General features: G+C 43.0%; 1 protein-coding gene across 2 annotated transcripts in view; it reads left to right on the top strand.

Annotated features, from left to right (window-relative positions):
- Positions 1 to 439: 439 nt before the first annotated feature.
- Positions 440 to 20,443, top strand: part of PCCA (propionyl-CoA carboxylase subunit alpha) — a 393,065-nt gene continuing 373,061 nt past the window's right edge. For both annotated transcript variants that reach the window (XM_088021889.1, XM_028112036.2), the window contains exons 1-2: positions 440 to 565; positions 14,206 to 14,283. In XM_088021889.1, the coding sequence (XP_087878015.1) occupies positions 461 to 565; positions 14,206 to 14,283 (183 nt within the window). In that variant the 5' untranslated portion in view covers positions 440 to 460. The remainder of the gene's footprint in view (positions 566 to 14,205; positions 14,284 to 20,443) is intronic.

Raw genomic sequence — 20,443 nt, forward strand, 5'->3', positions numbered from 1 at the left:
GCTTTGCAGTTTATGCCTTAGAAGAAAAGGAACATAGTTCGGGCGCATGTCTGTAATTTGGGACGCTCGGTACTGCGGGGTGGCCCCGGAGCGTAGGGGACTAACTGCCGCGGAGTGGTCTGGCCGCGAGCTGGCAGCTAGGTGGGAGCTAGGTGGGAGCTAGGTGGGAGCTAGGTGGACGCTGGGTACAGGACCAGGCTTACCCCAAGCAGGCGCGGACCAACTACCGCCAGAGCTGACGCGCGCCATCCCCTCCTCGCTCACCCCCCGGTCTGGTCGAGCCCGCCCCCCTCGGGCCCCGCACTAGCCCCCAGCCTGCCGCGGATGCCCTCTCAACTTGCGCTGCAGGGGGCGGGGCCGCGGGTCCCGGCGCGTGATTGGCCGAAGCTCTGGAGCAACCCTTCTCCACCCCCTTCGGCGGGGTGAGAGGTCAGCAGAGCGCCAGTCGGCAGTGGCTGCAATGGCGGGCCTCTGGGTGTGGACCGCGGTGCTGGTCGCGGCCAGACGGCGTGGGCGGCGATTGCCGCAGCAGCTGATGCGGAGCGCAGCGCTGTGGACCCTGAAGGTGAGGAGCGACCCGGGCCTCGGGCCTGGGCTTCGCAGGGCTCGCAGCCCCGCACCGCCTGGGGGGTGGCCCGTGCGGCGGAGAGCGCCCCGCGGTACCCCAGGCGACGCCGCGGCCGGTTCGGCGGCGGTCCGCGTCCCTCGTCGCTCCGCAGCCCTTACTCCGAGGCTCGTGGAGGGCAGAGGGGACCACCGAGCCGGGAGGCATGCGCTTTCGGCTCGCCTGCGCGGGGAGCGGCTGACAGCCATCTGGCTGTAATATACGTGCGTTCCCCGTGCACCCGTTCTCGTGCCTCTCGGCTTTGGCTTGCTCTCGAGCTTCCCAGGGTGAATTCTTAAGGGTCCTTACAGTTTCCCTTTCGCTTGCCTCTTTCCAAATTTGAAGGGACACTGAATTGCTGCTGAAGTAGAGTTAGGGTTGTGAGTTTATCTCAACTTTTAGAGTATCCTCGATGCCAGGATTGCTGCTACCTTTTAGGTTTGAGTTGAGATCGTATTTTAATTGTAGTACATCGCGGTATATTGTATATGCATCCTGTGAATTTATTTTTCTTTTCTATGTAGTGGTTAGCCGGATTTTTCTACTGTTCTAAACACATTTTGCCACTGTTCTGTATGTCCCAGCGTTTCCTGGTGGCAGCCTTGGCTCAGTGTTGGAGTGTTTGTGGGTGGCTGTTCACACTTTCTCTTGAAAATGGAGTCTCTCGCTGTTTCTGAGCAAAGACAACCTTACTTTATTAATAGGGTTTATTAAGTCATTTGAACACATTCTTTTAAAATGAAAGTCTCCCTGAAAACCACCTGTCATCTGGTTCAGTCTGCTTATTAAACTTTAAAAAAAAAATCTTTAAAAAATAGTCACATTATGTGATTTATTGTCATTGAACTCTAGAATTGGAAGACACTTTAGAGATGATGTGGCCCATCCAACTCTTTTAAAGAGGAGGGAAGTGAGGCCCAGGTGAGCAGTGTGGGAACTGGTGCTGGAAAAGGAAGTAAGCCTGCACCTGTATTAGCTTAGGGTCAACTTTGGAATGCCACTCTCAAAATACAGTGTTCTTTGTGTTGCCACAAAATTTATTGTTTTTAAATGCTCTCTGTGTTCTGTAATCATTTGTTGGTTACATCAATTGCAGTTGCCAAGACTCTTACGTATTTAAAACTTTATTGTTTTTAAATGCTCTCTATGTTCTGCAATCATTTGTTGGTCACATCAGTTGCAGTTGCCAAGACTCTTAACATATTTATGTAGGAAGCAGCATGGTGTGGGGGAAAGGCATGGGCTTTGGAGATACAGATGAAGTTTTGCATATTAGACAAGTCACTTTGCTGGGCCTCAGCTTCTTCCTTTCAGCTACTTTTTTATTCAACAAATCTTTATTGGATTATTTCCTGTGTTCCATCGATAGGGAAAAATATAGTTTCTGCTCTCTTAGACATTTTAGTCTATTAGGGAGAGACAAGTAGGTGTAAAATGCTATTGGGGGAGAGGTCTTGGTGCTATAAGAAAATAAAATGGAGGGATCTGACCAAGTCAAGATTTTGAGCTCTGTGTCATAGATACTGTTCTGGTGCTTTACTTGAATTAATTTATTAAATCCTTATAATAACTATATAATCCCCATTTATAGATGAAGAAACTGAGGTACAAAGTGTTGTATAATCTGCTCAAAGCTATGGAATTAGTAAGTGGCAGAACTAGGATTTAGAACTCCAGAACTGGTACCCTTAAATCATGCTATACTGCTTAAGGGAAAGAAATGTTTTCCTTTGCAAGTGAAAATTGAAACAAGTTTTGAAGGGTAAGGTGACTTTTTGTAGGCAAAGAGAGAAGCGAAGAGTGTTGTATGTGAAAGGACAGCACGTATAAAGGTCCTGTGGCCAGAGGGAATGACAAGATAGAAGCACCGAGAAAAACCTGCTTAGGCAGTGGTGTGCAGAGATTAGATGGTGCTAGGGAGGTAGGTATGAAACAGATGATGCTGTGCTTTGTAGACCAAACTATTAGTTTTGATCTTTATCTTTTAGTAATGGGAAGCCATTCCTGTTGGAGGCAGGAGGGATTACACTGACATTTTAGATTGGTGAGGGTGAGGGAAAAGGTGTTACGGTATGTACTGCTGTACACTTATTATACACTATTGTTTAATATGTAGGCTTTGGTTTTTCTTTCCTGCTTTCTTTCAGTGTGTTGGCAGAGACTGCATCTTGTCTATCTCTGTGTTCTTAGCAGAGTTTTTGAACCAATAGGTGCTGGATGTGTGATAGTATTGACTGGAGTAGAGTTATATTTGTGCCAATAAAGAATTCCTCCTGGAGGTGGGAGGAATCTCTGGAGTTCACTGTCACTTTAGGGGAAGAAGTTGGAAGAACTTGAATTGCTGCTTAGCTTCTTTCTGTGCTTCCCTTTCATGAATTTGAGATGTGCTCCACTGAGTCTGCATTTGAAGCAGAACCATTTGAAAATATTATTCCTCTCATTCGTCTTTACACTCCTGCAGACCATTTGGTTGGTTGGAAGGCAGCCTGGCAACTCTAGACCTTAGTGTCATCATTCTTTTAGCCAGTTAACAGAGTTTGTTTGCTTTGAGGGTATATGTAGATTTCACCCTTTTAGTCTTATTTGTTTTGTGTATTAGCTTTTTAAACACGTTCTATTTAAATACCTAGTTTTTTCTCCTTGTCTACATTTTTTAGTGGCTCCAGGACATTGGTTTTATGGTGATTGCTACAGTTGATTGAACATCTCTGTGCCTTGTATGGTTTTCATGTACTATCGCTTATCTATCTGACAACTAGGTAAAAAGTTGCAATTTTACAGATGAGGAAACAAAGCTCAGCAGTTAACTTGCTTTAGGGCACATTTGAGGTAGAATTTGAGTCTTGGGTGGCATGATTCCCAAACCTTGCTTTTACAATTACAAATTGTCTGTCATTTGAGTGATTGTCTCATTATATGGTGCATGCACAGAACTTAAATGCTCAAGCTTTATGTTCCTTAAAATCCCAAGATTTTCTTTTCTAGTCATGAAAAAGAATGTTTAAGCCTATCTGAATGCTTTAGAATTGCCCGGAGGTAAATCTTTCCAACGTGCTGATAGATTTCTGACAATCACTTCGGAAGAAAAATTTTCTAAGATTATTATAGAAACCAGTTTCTGGTATAATAAAATGCTATGGACATTTGTGTATTTATATATCTGTTTTTTGGATTTTATTTTGTTCTTAAGATGTTCAGGGGGCGCCTGGGTGGTGCAGCTGGTTAAGCCTCGAATTCTAATTAGTTTTGGCTTCATGATCTCAGGGTCGTGGGTTTGAGCCCCACTTTGGGCTCTTCGTTCAGTGTGGAGTCTGCTTGGGTTTCTCTCTCACTCTCTCTCTCTGTCCCTACCCCGTCCTCTCTCTCTCTGAAATAAATAAATCTTTTTTTTTTTTAAGATTTTATTTATTTATTTGAGAGAGAGAGAGAATGAGAGATAGCACGAGAGGGAAGAGGGTCAGAGGGAGAAGTAGACTCCCTGCTGAGCAGGAAGCCCGATGTGGGACTCGATCCCGGGACTCCAGGATCATGACCTGAGCTGAAGGCAGTCGTTTAACCAACTGAGCCACCCAGGCGCCCTGAAATAAATAAATCTTAAAAAAAAAAAAAAAAGTTCAGAACAGAGGAATGATTGGTAAAACCCTTTTCTAAATAAGGAGGAAAGACGGGACAGTTTGATCAAAAGAGTGAGGGAAAAGGAGTTGTTCAAATGATTCCAAACTTTTTTTAAAGATTTTATTATTATTATTATTTTTTTTACATAATCTCTACACCCAACATGGGACTTGAACTCACAACCCCGAGATCGGGAGTCGTGAGCTTTCCCGACTGAGCCAGCCAACCACTCCTGGGTGTTGTATGATTTTAAAAAATGATTTATTTTGAATTCCTATCAACATTTTTGTTTTTATTAGTTTTTTAATTAATTTATTTTTAAAAATTTATTTATTTGACAGAGAGACAGCGAGAGAGGGAACACAAGCAGGGGGAGTGGGAGAGGGAGAAGAAGGCTTCCCGCTGAGCAGGGAGCCCGATGCGGGGCTCGATCCCAGGACCCTGGGATCATGACCTGAGCTGAAGGCAGACGCTTAACAACTGAGCCACCCAGGCGCCCCACCATTTTTGTTTTTAAAAGAAGACAGAAACTATGATGGGGTCCATATTAATAAGATCCAAAATAAAAGTGAATTTCAAAAATGTTGGAAGATAAGGAAGGCTTATAATACAGCATCCATGGGACACAGCTGGTGGCTTAAAACAACACACATTTATTCCTTCACAGTTATGGAGGCTAGAAGTTGGAAATCAAGATGGTGGCAAGGCCATGCTTCCTCTGAAGCCTCTAGTGAAGAATGCCGCATTATCTCATTGAGCTTCCGGTGGCTGTAGGCATCCCGTAGCTCGGGGCTACATCCCTCCAGTCTCCACCTGTGCCCTCACATGGCCTTCCCTTCCTTCTCTGTGTGTGTCTTCTCTTCTTCTTCTTCTTCTTTTTTCTTTTTTAAGATTTTATTTACTTGAAAGAGAACATGAGCCGGGGGGAGGGGCAGAGAGAGAGGGAGAAGCAGGCTCCCCCTTGATCAGGGAGCCTGACACGGGGCTTGATCCCGGGACCCCAGGATCATGACCCATGCCAAAGGCAGACAGTTAACTGAGCTACCAGGTGCCCCTTCTTTCTTTTCTAGGGACACTTGTCTTTGGATTTAGGGCCATGACAGGATCCAGAATGATCTCATCTTGAAACCCCTAAATATATCAGCAAAGACCCTTTTCCCAAAAGAGGTCACAGTCACAAGTTTTTTTTTTTTTTTTAAGATTTTATTTATTTATTTGACAGAGAGAGCACAAGCAGGGGGAATGGCAGGCAGAGGGAGAGGGAGAAGCAGGCTCCCTGCTCAGCAGGGAGCCCACAGTCACAAGTTCTAGGACCTGGACACATCATTTTGGGGGCCACGATTCAACCCACTACACCTACTATGTGCCAGGTGCTGGCTAGTGCTGTGTATAACAGTGAACGTTTCTGCCCTCCTTGTGGTTATATCCAAGTAGAGGACACTGTGTTCACAGAAATAGGTAAGCTCAAAGAGCACTAAGGGCCCTGAAAGGAAACAAATAGGACAATGGGTTAAGGAGTGGTGGTGGTGTTGGGGCTGGCTACCTAAGGCAAGTAGGGGAGACCTTTCTGAGCACGTGGCATTTGAAGGGAAAATTGACCCAGCCCTCCATGTGACAGTCGTGGGGACTAGCACTCCATAGGAAGGCCAGAGCAAAAGCTCTGAGGTGCGACTGCATTGGGTATAGTCAAGGGATGGATGTGGCCGGTGTGGTTGGAGGGGAGTGAGGGAGGGAGGAATGCAAGGAGATGAGTAGACAGGGCCGTCATCTGGGGGCATGTATGTGGAATTTAGGCTAATAGTGGGAGTCCATTGGAGTATTTTAAGCAAATTGGATTCATGTTTTGGAAAGACTGTGACTGCTGTGTGGAGAATGGCCTAGTGGGGACTGGGGTGGGCAGAGTGGCAGCTGGGAGACCGGTCAGGAGGCCATTGTAGAAGTTCAAGCTAGAGATGATGGTAGGGTGGTAGCACTGGAGTTCATGAGAACTGCTAAGACCTGGGATGTATTTTGGGACTAGAGCCAGTAGTACTTGCTGTTGGGTTAGAAGGGAGATGTAGGGAAGGAGTGGAACCCAGGACCCTTGAAAGGAAGGCACAAAAGTCCCCCACATATTGTAGGATTCCATTTATGTGAAATGTCCAGAATAGGCAGGTGCACAGAGAGAGAAGGCTGACGACCAGTGGGTGCCAGGGGCTGGGAGGAGGCGGGCATGGTAGGGACTGCTAATAGCTAAGGGGTTTCTTTTGGGGGGGACGAAAAAATGTTCTGGGATCGGATAGTGATGATAGTTCCACAACCTTGTGAATATACTAAAAAACCCCACAGTTGTATACTTTAAAAGAATGAGTTTTATGGTATGTGAATTATAGCTCAATTAAAAAAAAAAAGGTGACTCTTCGGTCCACCTAAGCCTCTGGATGTGATAGTGTTTTAGAGTTGGGAAGGCTGCAGCTTGGGAGGTAAGATGGAGACAGTTCTATTAAAATGATTTGATTGAATTTACAAAACAGAGGGGTTGTTGATTTTATTTGTTGTTTGTGGGGCGATGAACGGTTGTGGGCAAAGAGAAGTAGTTCGAAGCCATCTTCTGGGGTTGACGGATGATTCTGGGGTTGCTGCAAATGGCAAAGGAGCAAGAAGGCTCTATTCACATTTAATTACCAAATCATCTTCAGATGATTCTCGTTTTCACAGCTGGGGTTGAGTAAGTTGCCCAAGGTCAGACAATTAAATGGGAGATTCAGGATTCAAACTCAAATCTGACTTCAGTGCTTTTATTATACCATATTAACGAATTTAATAAAAAGGATAAAGAGCAAATTTATATGGCTTTGGCACAAAAGGTAGTTTGAACTCCATAGTAGCCACAGAAAAGAGGGAAGCAGTAGGCAATAAAGCTGTCCATGTCTTACAGTAATAAGGAACATTCCTTCATCAGGATGAATAAACCTTGTCCTAGCATTGACTACATAGAATACATTATATATAGGGGCAACTAGCAATCCAATAAATAACTTTGATACTTGTTCTACAAAAACTGCAGCATTTTACAAAAACCCATCTCATTGGTTTCTGCTGATCTGGCCCTTTGTGAAAGCTACGGTTGTGGAAAAACAGTTGTGTTGGAGGTGGGATGGTTAGGTTTTCTAGAAGCAGAGCCTGAAAAGGGATTTTGTGCTGGTGGGTGGTCAACAGAAGCATAAAGAAAGCAGGATAGTGCAGGGGGAAAAAAGCTAAGAAAGGAAGGGGCTCCAGCTGGAGATTAGCTTTAGTCTCATCCCACAGGGGAGCTCTGGAGCAGTGGTTCTTGAAGTGGGGATTCAGTTTGCAGCAGAAGTAGCATTACCTGGGAACTTGTGAGAAATACACATTTTGCGGCTGCACCCCAGACTGGCCAATTAGAAACTGGGGATGGAGCCCAGCAATGTTTTCACAAGCCTTCCAGGTGATACTGTTGCATGGAAAAGTCCGAGAAGCCCTGCTCTAGATTAGCCCTGTCCAATAGAAGTGTAATGTGAGCTGCAAATGTAATTTAAAGTTTTCTAGTACTCCCATTAAAAAAGTAAAACAAGGGGATGCCTGGGTGACGCAGTTGCTTAAGCATCCAACTCTTGGTTTCGGCTCAGGTAGTGATCTCAGGGTCGCGAGATTGAGCCCCATGTGGGACTCCAGCGGAGTCTGCTTGAGATTCTCTTTCCCTCTCCCTCTGTCCCTCCCCCTTGTGCCATCTGTCTCTCTCAAAGAAATAAGAATCTTAAAAAAAATAAAACAAGGTGAAATTAATATTAGTGTATTTTATTTAACTCAGTATATTCAAAATATTATTTCAACATATAAATGTAAAAAATATTAATGAAGTCTTTTGCATTGTTTTGGTATTAAGCCTCCAGATCTGGTGTGTATTTTATACTTGGAGCATGCTGGAATCTGGACTGGTGTGGAAACGCACCAGTCCAGATTCCAGCATGCTCCAAGTATATGGCTAGTGGCTGCCATATTGGACAGCCAGTTCTTTTTTTTTTTTTAAAGATTTTATTTATTTATTTGAGAGAGAGAGAGAGAGAGAGAGAGAGAGAGCATGGGGGGGGAGGGTCAGAGGGAGAAGCAGACTCCCTGCTGAGCAGGGAGTCCGATGTGGGACTCGATCCCGGGACTCCAGGATCATGACCCGAGCCGAAGGCAGCCGCTTAACCAACTGAGCCACCCAGGCGCCCTGGACAGCCAGTTCTTAAAAACCAGATTGCGCTACTGAATTGGTCCCACCTTGAAGTGAGTGGAGAGGGCCTTTTGAACTCCCTTACTAGTCAGTCAGTGGCCGTGGGCTGAGAAGAGGTAGCGCCCTGGCTTGATGGAGAACTCCTGTCTGATTAAGGCACATTGGCCAGACTAGGGAGCAGGTGTGAGCTGTGAGTAGTCAACATAGCAGCTGGGGATGCTGCGCTGCCTGCTGAAGAGGCTCTGGATGGGCCCCAGCAACATCTGCTACAGGTGGGGTGGGAAGAATGGCCTGGTAGGGGAGCCGGGTGGGGGGATGACATTTAGAGTTGATGTATATAGGCTCCTGGTGCTCTAACTTTGTGGAGGCAGAGCCAGAGAATCTTGAGATTTGATCATCTCTCAAATACCAGGTATTCAGCCTTGCTCTTGACAGAAGGTCGCATTAGACCGTAGAAGATTGGGCTGGCTAGTGAGGCCCCAAAGACTAAATAGTCAATGTCTGTTTTGAAGAAAAAGCCGTTTCCTAAGTGAAAAAGCCTGACTTAAGGGTTTTTAGAGGGTGTTCCCTCAGAAGGTTGCCCTGGGGCTGTTAAAATGCTGCCATAAATACTCAGGTGATGCTTCCCAGCTCCGTGTCCTGAAACACGGAGGGGACCTTTTCTTGGAAATTTTGAAGCTGAAGCACTCGCCAGTGTTGAACTTTTACCTTGGTAAGATCACCTTATGGCTCCATTCATACCCCCAGTTTTGAGGATAGCTGCTGCTTTGAAGCAGAGTGCTGCCTGTTAACAGATTGTAATAGTATCCGTTTGAATGCCACTGTGGACGTGTTAAAAATAACGGTAGTTTTGGTTTTTGCATTAGCGTTTGTTTTTAAACTAGTGTTTATTTATTTTTTTAAGATAACCCTACTAAATTTACTAGTTTGGGCTGCCACCTGAGGCCATGTCCAGAATGTGAAAGTAGGTGCTCTGTTAGAAAAACATACTTGTTTCCCCTTTTGCAATGGCTGGTAGGCTTGTAACCAGTTTGTTGAAAAGCTGTAGCGTTTCTCCCTTTTTAGGGGTAACAGTTATTGTGTGCTTGCTATAACGTGCAAATCTGAGTCTGAACCAGAGCTCTTGATTATTATTACTCTAATGGTAACTCCCAAATGGTTTGGTACAACTTTTAGAAGGGGACAGCTGCATAATTGGACTTAGTTATTGGGTCATCTCTTAACATTTTGTTGGTGCTTTACAATTTATAAAGGTTTGTGTGATCCTTTCAACAACTGTAGGAAAGCCAGGAGGTGTCTTCACATTTTATTAAAAGGAAACTGGGGTCCAGATAAATGATTTGCTCAGTGGTGCATAACTATGAGGCAGTGGAGCTAAGAGCTGACCCAGGTCTTGTGACTCTGAAGGTTCTGCTACTTGCCATTTGCCACAGCGTTAGCCATTTCTTTTCTGAGTGTGGAAAATACAGGAAATCTTTATCTTGTAGACGAGAACCAATGGTAAGAGTTATTGGGAAGTCATTTTGTACACACTGACCTTTCTCCTGGCTGTGATAGGCTAAATAGTCTTTATAATTGGAGTTGATTTAGGTTTTTCCCTAGGACTCCTTGTTTTAGGAGTACCTTAAAAGAATTGGACTGGGGGTGCCTGGGTGGCACACTCGGTTGAGTGTCCAACTCTTGATCTCAGCTCTGGTCTTGTACTCATGGTTGTGAGTTCAAGCCCCCAGTGTGGAGCCTACTTAAAATATTTTTTGGGCTGGACTTGTAGCCAGTTTGTTGTATGCTTAATAAAAAGAATAAAATTCTCTGTAGAGGTGCAAATTAGCGATTTCTACTAACTGTTCTCTGTATTTAAAGATTTACTTATTTATTTGAGAGAGAGAATGAGAGAGAGAGCATGAGAGGGGGTAGGGTCAGAGGGAGACGCAGACTCCCCGCTGAGTGGGGAGCCCGATGCGGAACTCGATCCCAGGACTCCAGGATCATGACCTGAGCCGAAGGCAGTTGCTTAACCAACTGAGCCACCCAGGCGCCCCTGTTCTCTGTATTTAAAAAAAAAAAAAATTATGGCTCAGCTCATGATCCCAGTGTCCTGGGATTGAGCCCTGCATCAGGCTCCCTGCTCAGCGGGGAGCCTGCTTCTCCCCCTCCCTCTGTTGCTCTCCCCACTCCTGCTCACTCTCTCTCTCTCTCAAATAAAAAAAAAAAATTTTAGGGGCATCTGGCTGGCTCAGTCGCTGGAGCATGCAACTTCTGATCTTGGGGTTGCGAATTCCACCCCACATTGGGCGTAGAGATTAAAATATCAATAGAAAAATTTAATCTTGTAGCTTTACAAAATTGTCTGATTTTTTGACCTGTGTTCTTTATAACTTTGGGCTTCCATGAAGGTCTGCCAGGAGTAAACAGGAACAGAGATAGCCTTTATGGGGCCAACTACAAACCAGTTCAGACTCACTGTGGAAATGGCCCAAACACTTTTTTCTTTATAGTTCTGCTTGGACCATTTCTACTTCTAGTTATTTGGCTAACCAGGGGAGTCCATGTTTTTTAATACTTCGGGCCACATTACAACAAATTCACATGTGTACCACAAGCTATTTTTTTTTTTATATATATACTGGTAAGAGTCTTAGATCTTCAGAATCAAGTATTTTAGATAGTAATAAAAAGATTTTAAAAAGCCAGCTCAGTCACTTAGTACAGTGCTACAGGGCCTACATTTTGGCCAGGTGTATCTTGTAATAGAGTGGATTTAGTTGTAGGAACTGTGGCATAGACATACTTTATTTTAGTTTTGGGTTACTGGTAGTTTTCTGAAAGTAAGTATAGTGTAATTGAGTCAACTGACCCAAATACTGCTCAGAGCTTGGCCACTTGGGATTTCTGAATGGTTCTGGGAGAGAAACTGTCTTTCCTTTTAGCTTATTCTTCATGGGCTCATCTTTTTTTTTTTTTTTAAAGATTTTATTTACTTATTTGAGAGAGAGAGTGAGAGCACATGAGAGGAGGGAGGGTCAGAGGGAGAAGCAGACTCCCTGCTGAGCAGGGAGCCCGATGTGGGACTCGATCCAGGGACTCCAGGATCATGACCTGAGCCGAAGGCAGTCGCTTAACCAACTGAGCCACCCAGGCGCCCCTTCATGGGCTCATATAATAGAGTCCTGAGGTTTTTATTCCCAGAGGTAACCTAGAAACAATGCATAATTCATATTCATAATTCATATTTATTAAAATCTGTGAAATTAGCTGTATTTCCACCAAGTAGCTCTGCATTTTTGTTTGTTCCTCTCAGAGTAGTTAAGCAGTGAGATCCAGGTCACCACATTCTTGGCCTGCATGTTGACTTTGGTTGGATTGATTGCATATCCTCTCATGATCGTCAGGATTTTTAGATATCCCTGGGCTGTACTCTTGTTTTTGGGGTAATAGTGGTTTAGGTTAGTAAGAGACCTTATAGAAAAGTCATCCAAGCTTTCATTTCTTTGCAGAGAGCCGAGGGGTCAGAGTGGTTTGCTCAAGTCCTAGAGTTTGGGTTAGAATTCAGATTTCTTTTCCCATAGGTCTTTGCTGGGTGTTAGGCTGCTTTTTGAAGTGTTCCCTTCCCCAGACATAAACGTCACTGTTGTTCTCATTCTCCGAAGCTAATTAGAATACCTAAAATGCCCATCCCAGGTTGTGTTTTGTCTCTGGAAGAGGCACATTTGGTTTTTGCCATCAGGAATCAGTTACAGCCTTTGTTAGTGATGAAAGACACAGGTTTGATTTTTGTCTTTTGTGAAAGGATTATGTTGATCTGTTCATGGAGCAGACCATTGTATGCCTTACAGTATTAGGGAGCATTTGTAAAAATGTAAACTATTTTGTTGTTACATTTTGTAAAATGGATAGGAAGCTGGTATGCTATTTACTTTGTGTAAATATCCTAGTGGTGCCTTGCAGCAGAGTAAATCTGAGAAATTCCCTGGGAGCTTTTGCTTTTCTTTATTCTTAGAATTTTTTTCTTAGTTTGTTTCCTGCTTTGGCTGAGGCTCTAAACACAAGACCTGATTTTTCCAGGAAAGAAGTATTGCCTTTATCCTATTAAGTCTGATGTAGGAGTAAAGTTGCTAAATTACAGCTGTTCAGCTGAAGGCAGTGGAGACTGAATTTTTATTTGGACACCTAGAGAGTGGTGAGACCCTCCTGGTAAATTTTTTTTTTTTCCTCCTCAAATCCTGTCCTTGCAGAGACATTGGTGTTAATGTGGGAGGTGCCGTTATTTTTTATTTTCTCAAAATAAGCTCCAGAATGCTTTGAATAGACCTATGCTTAAATCTTGCAACCATTGCAGCCTAGCCTGAGGACTTTTGATAAATTAAAATTCTCTAGACTCCGTTTACTTATTTTTTAAAATTGGGCCTAATACTCTTGTACTTACAGGGATGTGTGAAGGTGTGCAAGAGTGAGTTTCCGTCTTTAAAAGGGAGGATGTTCGGAGTTTTCCAGTCTCGGACCATTTTCTTAACTAGTCTTTTACTTGGTACTGTGGGCTTCGTTGTATAAAGTGTATCTTTTACCTTCACTTTTAAAAAAAGGTTTTATTTATTTGAGAGAGAGAGAGAGTGTGTGTGAGCCAGCTAGCCAGCATGAGAGAGTACAAGTGGGGGTGGGAGGTGCGGAGGGGCAGAGGGAGAGGGAGAAGCAGACTCCCCCTGAGCAGGGAGCCCGATGCGGGGCTCCATCCCAGGACCCTGGGATCCTGACCTGAGCCGAAGGCAGCTGCTTCACCGACTGAGCCACCCAGACGCCCCTGTAACCTTCACTTTTGTATTAAGATTACATTTTGTAATTTGGGACTTGATGCTTTACAAATTATATGAATCTGAGTTTATTGAAAAATGTTGCTATAAACATTTGCTTAAATGCGTTGTCCTCTTAGAAAGTTCTAAGGGGTAGTACTAGTTGTTTTTCACTCTCCACCACCTTCTTTTCTTTTTTTGGGGGGGGTCTAGCTTTATCAGTGACTACTGGGTAAATTGTTTTTCTTAAACCTTTGACTATCAATTTTATTAGTGACAATTCTTCATGTTTTAAAGCCTTAAGATATATTTTTTCCACATTTATAATAATGGATTAGAGGTGAAATTGATTATTACTATTACCTTTTCACTGTACCAGAAAAAAATAAATCATGTTCAAGACATCAGCAAACAAAAAATACTATTTTCCAGTCCCTGTTAAAATGGAAGCCCCTGAAAGACCAAGACTCTTGTTTTATGTTGTATAAAGTTCTGTGTGGTATGTGACCTTATGATCCTGCCATGTCAGTCTGCATAATCAAACCTTTCTTCAAATTTTATTTAACCCATTGACCTTTTTTAAATTCCAGTTAACAGTGTTATATTAGTTTCAGGTGTACGGTATAGTGATTCAACAGTTCCATGCATCACCCAGTGCTCATCATAAGTGCACTCTTTAATTCCCCTCCCCTGTGGTAACCAGCAGTTCTCTATAATTAAGATTGACCCATTGACTCTTTTCTTTTTTTTTTTCTTACTTTACTTTTCTACAGATCCTTCTGATGCCTTTAGGTTTCTCTTGTGTGCCCAAGGGATAGGACTGTAGTTAATGATTTATCTTCTACAGTTATGGCATGTGGCTTAGAACTCCATATATTGATAAAATATTTTAGGTAGAAGCATACTGGAAGAATTACCTTAAAAAAATATTTTTAAAGCCCATCAAGTATCTGTAATTTATATCACTTTTTTTTTTTTTGTAGCATGTTCCACACTACCCAAGACAGCACTTCATGGTGTCCCGTAGTCTCTGTTCAGCAGGATATGATTCTAATGAAAAAGTAAGTACTTAAATACTTTGAATAGCGAGGTTATAATGGTTCTACTTTCTTACCTCCATGCTGTGTTCACTGGACAGATTAAATTTATTAATGTATAATTATTGCTCTAACATCATAGGTTTTATAGGTGCTCAATCTTCCTTTTTCTCATTGTGGGCCACAACCAGAGCCTTAAATTTTGGTATCTATACCAAAAATTGAATAAATTTATAGTGTTTACCTTGTTTTCAGCGGAATAATGTAACATTCTTAAATTCTGGGCATTTGAGAGATTTTGATTAAACTTTTTAAAGATTTTATTTGACAGAGACAGCGAGAGAGGGAACACAAGCAGGGGGAGTGGGAGAGGGAGAAGCAGGCCTCTTGCGGAGCTGGGAGCCTGACGTGGGGCTCGATCCCAGGACCCTGAGATCATGACCTGAGCCGAAGGCAGACCCTTAACGGCTGAGCCACCCAGGCACCCCAAGGGACAAGGGAATTCCAATGAAAATCCTGATACAGGTCAATGGTTGAAGTTTATAATATGAGAACGGGGTTTGAAAATCTACACTAGATTTAGAAGGTTTGAATTTAAAATATCTCACTGATACTTTTTATATTGATTATCTATTGAAATTGATAATTTTTGAAGTGGTGATTGTGGAGATAAAACATAATTTGTGACAGTGAAGGCCTCAAAGAGGGCAGGAGGGAGTTTTGGTTAGGAGATGGTTCAAGTTGAATATCATGAAGGTAGAACTGGTGAATGATTATTTGAGAATGAAGTAGCGAAGGTATCTTCTAAATAATCTCTTGAAGTATATAAAACTACTCAAAAGAATCTGGAGGCTTAAGGGCGCCTGGGTGGCTCAGATGGTTAAGCGTCTGCCTTCAGCTCAGGTCATGATCCCAGGGTCCTGGGATCGAGTCCCACATCAGGCTCCCTGCTCCTTGGGAGCCTGCTTCTCCCTCTGCTTCTCTCTCTCTCTCTCTGTCTCTCATGAATAAATAAATAAAATTAAAAAAAAAAATCTGGAGGCTTGGGGCACCTGGGTGGCTCAGTCATGATCCCAGGGTTCTGGGATCGAGCCCTGCATCCGGCTCCCTGCTCAGCAGGGAACCTGCTGCTTCCTCTCCCACTCCCCCTGCTTGTGCTCGCTCGCTCACTCTCTCTCTCTCTCTCTCTCTGACAAATAAATAAATAAAATCTTAAAAAATTCTGGAGGCTTGAAGAAAGGGTCATCATAGTTCAATAGCAGTATAATGTGGACACAATTGCAGGGCATACCATTTTAAATTTTCTAATAGTCACATTAAAAAATTTTAATAGTATGTTTTAACTCTAAAGTATTATTTAAATAGATAATCAATATAAAAAGTATCAGTGAGATACTTTACATTCAACCTTCTAAATCTAGTGTATAGTTTACACTTCTGGCACTTGATTTGATTAGCCACATTTGAAGAGCTCAGTAACCTTTTGTGGCTAGTGGTTACTTTATTGGACAGCACTGGTCCAAATGAATTAGCTGTGATTAATTCCCTGTTAGGAAATTTATGTTTTTTAATTTTTTAAAGATTTATTAGAGTGAATAGGGGGAGGGGTAGAGGGAGAGAATCTCAAGTTGACTCCCTGCTGAACATGGAGCCGGACGTGGGGCTCTGTCCCATGACCCATGAGATCGTGACCTGAGCTGAAACCAAGAGTTGGATGCTTGACCGACTGAGCCACACATGTGCCCTGAAATCCATGGTTTAATATGAAAACTTCAGCATAGACAGTATGCCTTGGGATGCATGTATGTCTGTGCATTTCTGGACACATATGTTGAGTTCCAATCTAGAGGTAGTGAGCTGTCCTAACTAGAAACACTCTAGGGGGTGGTTAGCTAGTACTTGTACTAGAGGTCATATTCCAGTGTGGGGGCGGTATAGTATACTACAAAGGGTTCAGCTATCTTTCTCCCTGTTAACTCTGGTAGCCTTCCTCATTAGTATAATAGGTGTTAGAAATGGGCTGTCATTGATGAAAGGCAAGATACGTGTTCTGGGTATTAATATCAGTTCTTAGCTGCTGAAGTAGCAGAATGTAATAGTCTAGTTGGCTTTCCATTCTTTACCTTTAAGATAGAACCTATGCTTGATCCCTAAATGATGTCCTGTGTTTAGCTGCTTGTCTGGGGGTTCTCCATAGCTTGAGTCTGACAGTATGGCTAGCCAAATCAGAATATTGATGTATTTGCCTCAGGTGAAACTTTCATGCACTCTGTTGGAGCATTACAGAGTGAAGGAAGTTGAGCCTTCCCTGAGCTTATCCAGCAAATTTTAAGATCCTTTTTAATGCCTTTTTTTTTTTTTTTAAAGATTTTATTATTTGAGAGAGAGAACACAAGAGTGGGGTGAGGGGCAGAGGGAGAAGCAGACTCCCTGCGGAGCAGGGAGCCCAATGTGGGGCTGGATCCCAAGACTCTGGGATCACAACCGGAGTCGAAGGCAGATGCTTAGAGAACTGAGCCACCCAGGTGCCCCACTTAAGATCCTTTTTATTTTTGTTCATAAATGTATGTGTGGTGGAGTTTGGTTTGAGATTTGTTTTTGCCATAACCTCATAGTGAGCTTACAATAATAGCTAATTCACCCCTCACATTGGTGGCCATTGATAATTACTAAAAATAAGTGTATATATAACTGTCGGTTTAGGAAATTTAAAGAGCTCCTCCCCTCTCCTTGGAATCTACTAAGGTACATGTTTTGTTGTAAATGTCTGAAATCGGATCTGCCTGCTATCTTTGCCGATGTGAGATGTTGGGGTCTGGGAGCGAATGGTCAAGAAAGAATTCTTGAGACGTGCAAAAATGGTTTTATGAAAGCAGGGGGACTGGACCCGTGGGCAGAAAGAGCTACACTGGGGTTGCGAGGAGGAACTGATTATATACTTTCAAGTTGGGAGGGGCTTAGGGATAGCAGAAGTGTCTAAGGAATTTGGAAGCTAGGTTTCTAGGACCTTGAGCGTCATATACTATAGTCTAGTAAAACCTTAGTCATGAGACCCTTCAGGTGGATATCAGTGGGCCACATGTTTGGAGGATGATTGCTAACAGGTATCTTGGGGTGGGAGGTAGAGATAAAGGAAATTTTCAAAGGGATTTTTTTTTTTTTTTATACTAAAGAAGACTTACAGGATACTGGGGGTGGGGTGATGTCAAGCTAAGGTTGCCTTTTGCTTCTAGCAAAGTATTGATATTGAGGCAGTTGAATTCCTGGAGGAAGGTCACTCTGCCTGTCCCAAGCACTTGTCAGTGGGCCATAAGTTGTAAGGAAGTTAAATTTTTTTCTATATTTCTTTTGCCTTTGTTCCCCACATCATTTGCCATCTCCTTTGCTGTACCTTTTCCTGAGGTAATTGTGGAGAAACTGTGTAGTGTGCTCAGTCTTGACAAAGTCTATGATACTTTTTGGCACCTAGTGGTGGTTACTGGTGTTGGACTTTCAGACCAAACTGAAGGCTTGCCCTCATGCAGAGGGCCTTTCTACTTCTAGGAATTCTTGCTTATGGCCATTCATTAAATACTGTACTCTTTGTTCTCCTTTATTGTTCCTGTTTTAAATGCAGGTAGATCTGATCTTTATTTGTTAAATAAATTGATTGTCATCTGAACTTGCCTTTGACTCCTTTTTTCACTCCACATTTTATCAGCGACTCATACCCAGTCGAAATCAGGTAAAATTTAATTACTAAAAATACTATTTTTTCAATTTGAGTCTTAACATGTCAACTTGTTTCAGGTATGTTCATAAGAATAGGGAAGATTTAATAGTGATCTGCTTAGAAAAAGACCAGGAGGTTGTAGTAGGCCTTAAGTTAGGGTGAGCCAGGATAGTACTACGGCATGCCTGGCATGACAAATGCGATCTTAATTTGTTTATAAATTATAATTATTAATACAGTGTTTAAAGCTTGTACCATTGATCATGTTACATCCTGGTGTGTTTTGACATGAATATCTGGGTGTGAGCTCTGGCTTTACCCCTGTGAACTTTGTTAAGTGACTTAAGCAGATGTTGGCCTCATCAAGCCTTAGTTTTCTCATTTGTAAATTGGGAATGTTCTCAACTGACCTCCTAGGACTCTTGTGAGGATGAAATGAGAGAGTGCACAGAAGGAATGTGTCCTGGTACCTGGCATGTAGAAAGCATGTGTCCTAAATGTCAGTTGCTTAATGCTTAATATTAGTCTTTTTTTTTTTTTTTTTTTTAAGTAGGCTCCATGCCTAGTGTAGAGCCCAATGTGGGGCTTGAACTCACAACCCTGAGATCAAGACCTGAGCTGAGAAGAGTCAGACACTTAACCGACTGAGCCACACAGGTGCCGCTGCTTAATAGTAGTCTTAACAACTCGGTTTTGTACATTTGGAAACAGGCTCAAAATCCACAGATAGTTAAGTGTAAGTGGGTTATAAACTCAAGCCTGGGCTTCTCCTGAGGCAGATTTACCCATTGTGGTAGACTCCTTGTCAGAAGTGTTGGTAAGGGGGGTGCCTGGGTGGCTCAGTCGTTAAGTGTCTGCCTCCGGCTCAGGTCATGATGCCCGGGTCCTGGGATCGAGCCCCGCATCGTGCTCCCTGCTCAGCGGGAAGCCTGCTTCTCCCTCTCCCACTCCCCCTGCTTATGTTCCCTCTCTCGCTGTCTCTCTCTCTCTCTCAAATAAATAAATAAAATCTTGAAAAAAAAAAAAAAAAGGAAGTGTTGGTAAGGGACTGTGTGGAGTTCTGTGGTCATTCCTTCAAGTACCCAGGGGAACGGGCCAGCTCAGCCTTTCTCTCAGGCTCTGAATGGAGTGAAGGGTCCTTGGTGGTTTTAGACCCTAGCTATGAAGATACAAGTATGTGGAAAGAAGGAAGGAGGGATAGAGAATGGAATTAAGAGGAGATAACTTAAAAAAAAAAATCCTCAGGAAATATCCATTGTGTTTCTTACCATGGGTGACCTCATTAGCACAGTTATAGAACCACTGCTGCAAAAGTCCTTCTTTATCTCTCATGGTACCTGAGAGCCCTTCTGTCTTCAGGATTTAGGTTCTTGATTTAAAGGTTGTTTTGCTTCCCTTAGAATACCTTTAGAGTGCCTTACATGTGACTCTCCACATACAGGATAAAGTCCAATTCCTTAAATGGCATATAAGTCCTTTCATAATCTGTTTTTTTTTACCCTAGCTTTGTTTGCTACAACTCCCCTGCACGTATTTTGTGCTTCAGCTATATTAAAAACTACTCATTGGGGTGCCTGGGTGGCTCAGTCTGTTAAGCTTCTGACTCTTGATATCGGTTCAGGTCACGATCTCATGGGTCTTGGGATCGAGCCCTGCATTGGGCTCCGTGTCAGGGGAGTTTGCTTGGGATTGTCTCTCTCCCTCCCACTCCCCCCTCCCCAGCTGTATCTTTAAAAAAATTACTTGTTTTTCAGTGTTGCCCTGTGCTTTCAGTGCCCCTGCCTTTGCACATGCTGTTCACTCTTCCTTCTCGGCACTGACCACAGCCTCTTGGCTGTAGTTGTATTATAGCACTTAACCACATTTTGTTGTGATGGCACCAAATTGTACATTCAAGTTGTCAAATGCACTTGATGTTTCCCTGTAATTTTTGATATGGAGGGAATTTTAAAATTGATATAAATTTATTTGTATATATATTCTTTTATAATCATAGCTTATCTGAAAGAATATACAGGAAACTGGTAATAGCAGTTACCTTTGGAGCAAAGACCTGGGTGTCTCTATAGTATATCACCTTTGGTACCTTTTAAACCCTGAATCATATATGTATATTTAAATAAATATACATAAGAATATCTTATGTATGGAAAGTTAATTGATATGGTCAGCTTTATTTAGCTTGTGTACTAATTGGTATTAATAGTCCTGTATTAGGGTTCTTCAGAGAAGTAGAACCAGTAGGAGATAATATGGAGATCTGCTGGCTCACAATTGAGGCCAAGTCCCATGATCTGCGCCCTGCAAGCCAGAGACACAGGAGAGCTGGTGGCGTAATTCTAGTCCAGGTCCAAAGGCCTGAGGACCTGGGAACCAATGGTGTCAGTAAGTCCCAGAAAGGAGAAGACCCATAACCCAGCTCAATCAGGAAAGCAGAACAAACACTCCCTTCCTCTACTTTTTATCTCTCGG

Source organism: Eumetopias jubatus, unplaced genomic scaffold (assembly GCF_037043125.1).
Source record: "Eumetopias jubatus isolate StellerSeaLion01/CBP00866 unplaced genomic scaffold, mEumJub1_p1.0 scaffold_3, whole genome shotgun sequence".
NCBI lineage: Eukaryota > Metazoa > Chordata > Mammalia > Carnivora > Otariidae > Eumetopias > Eumetopias jubatus.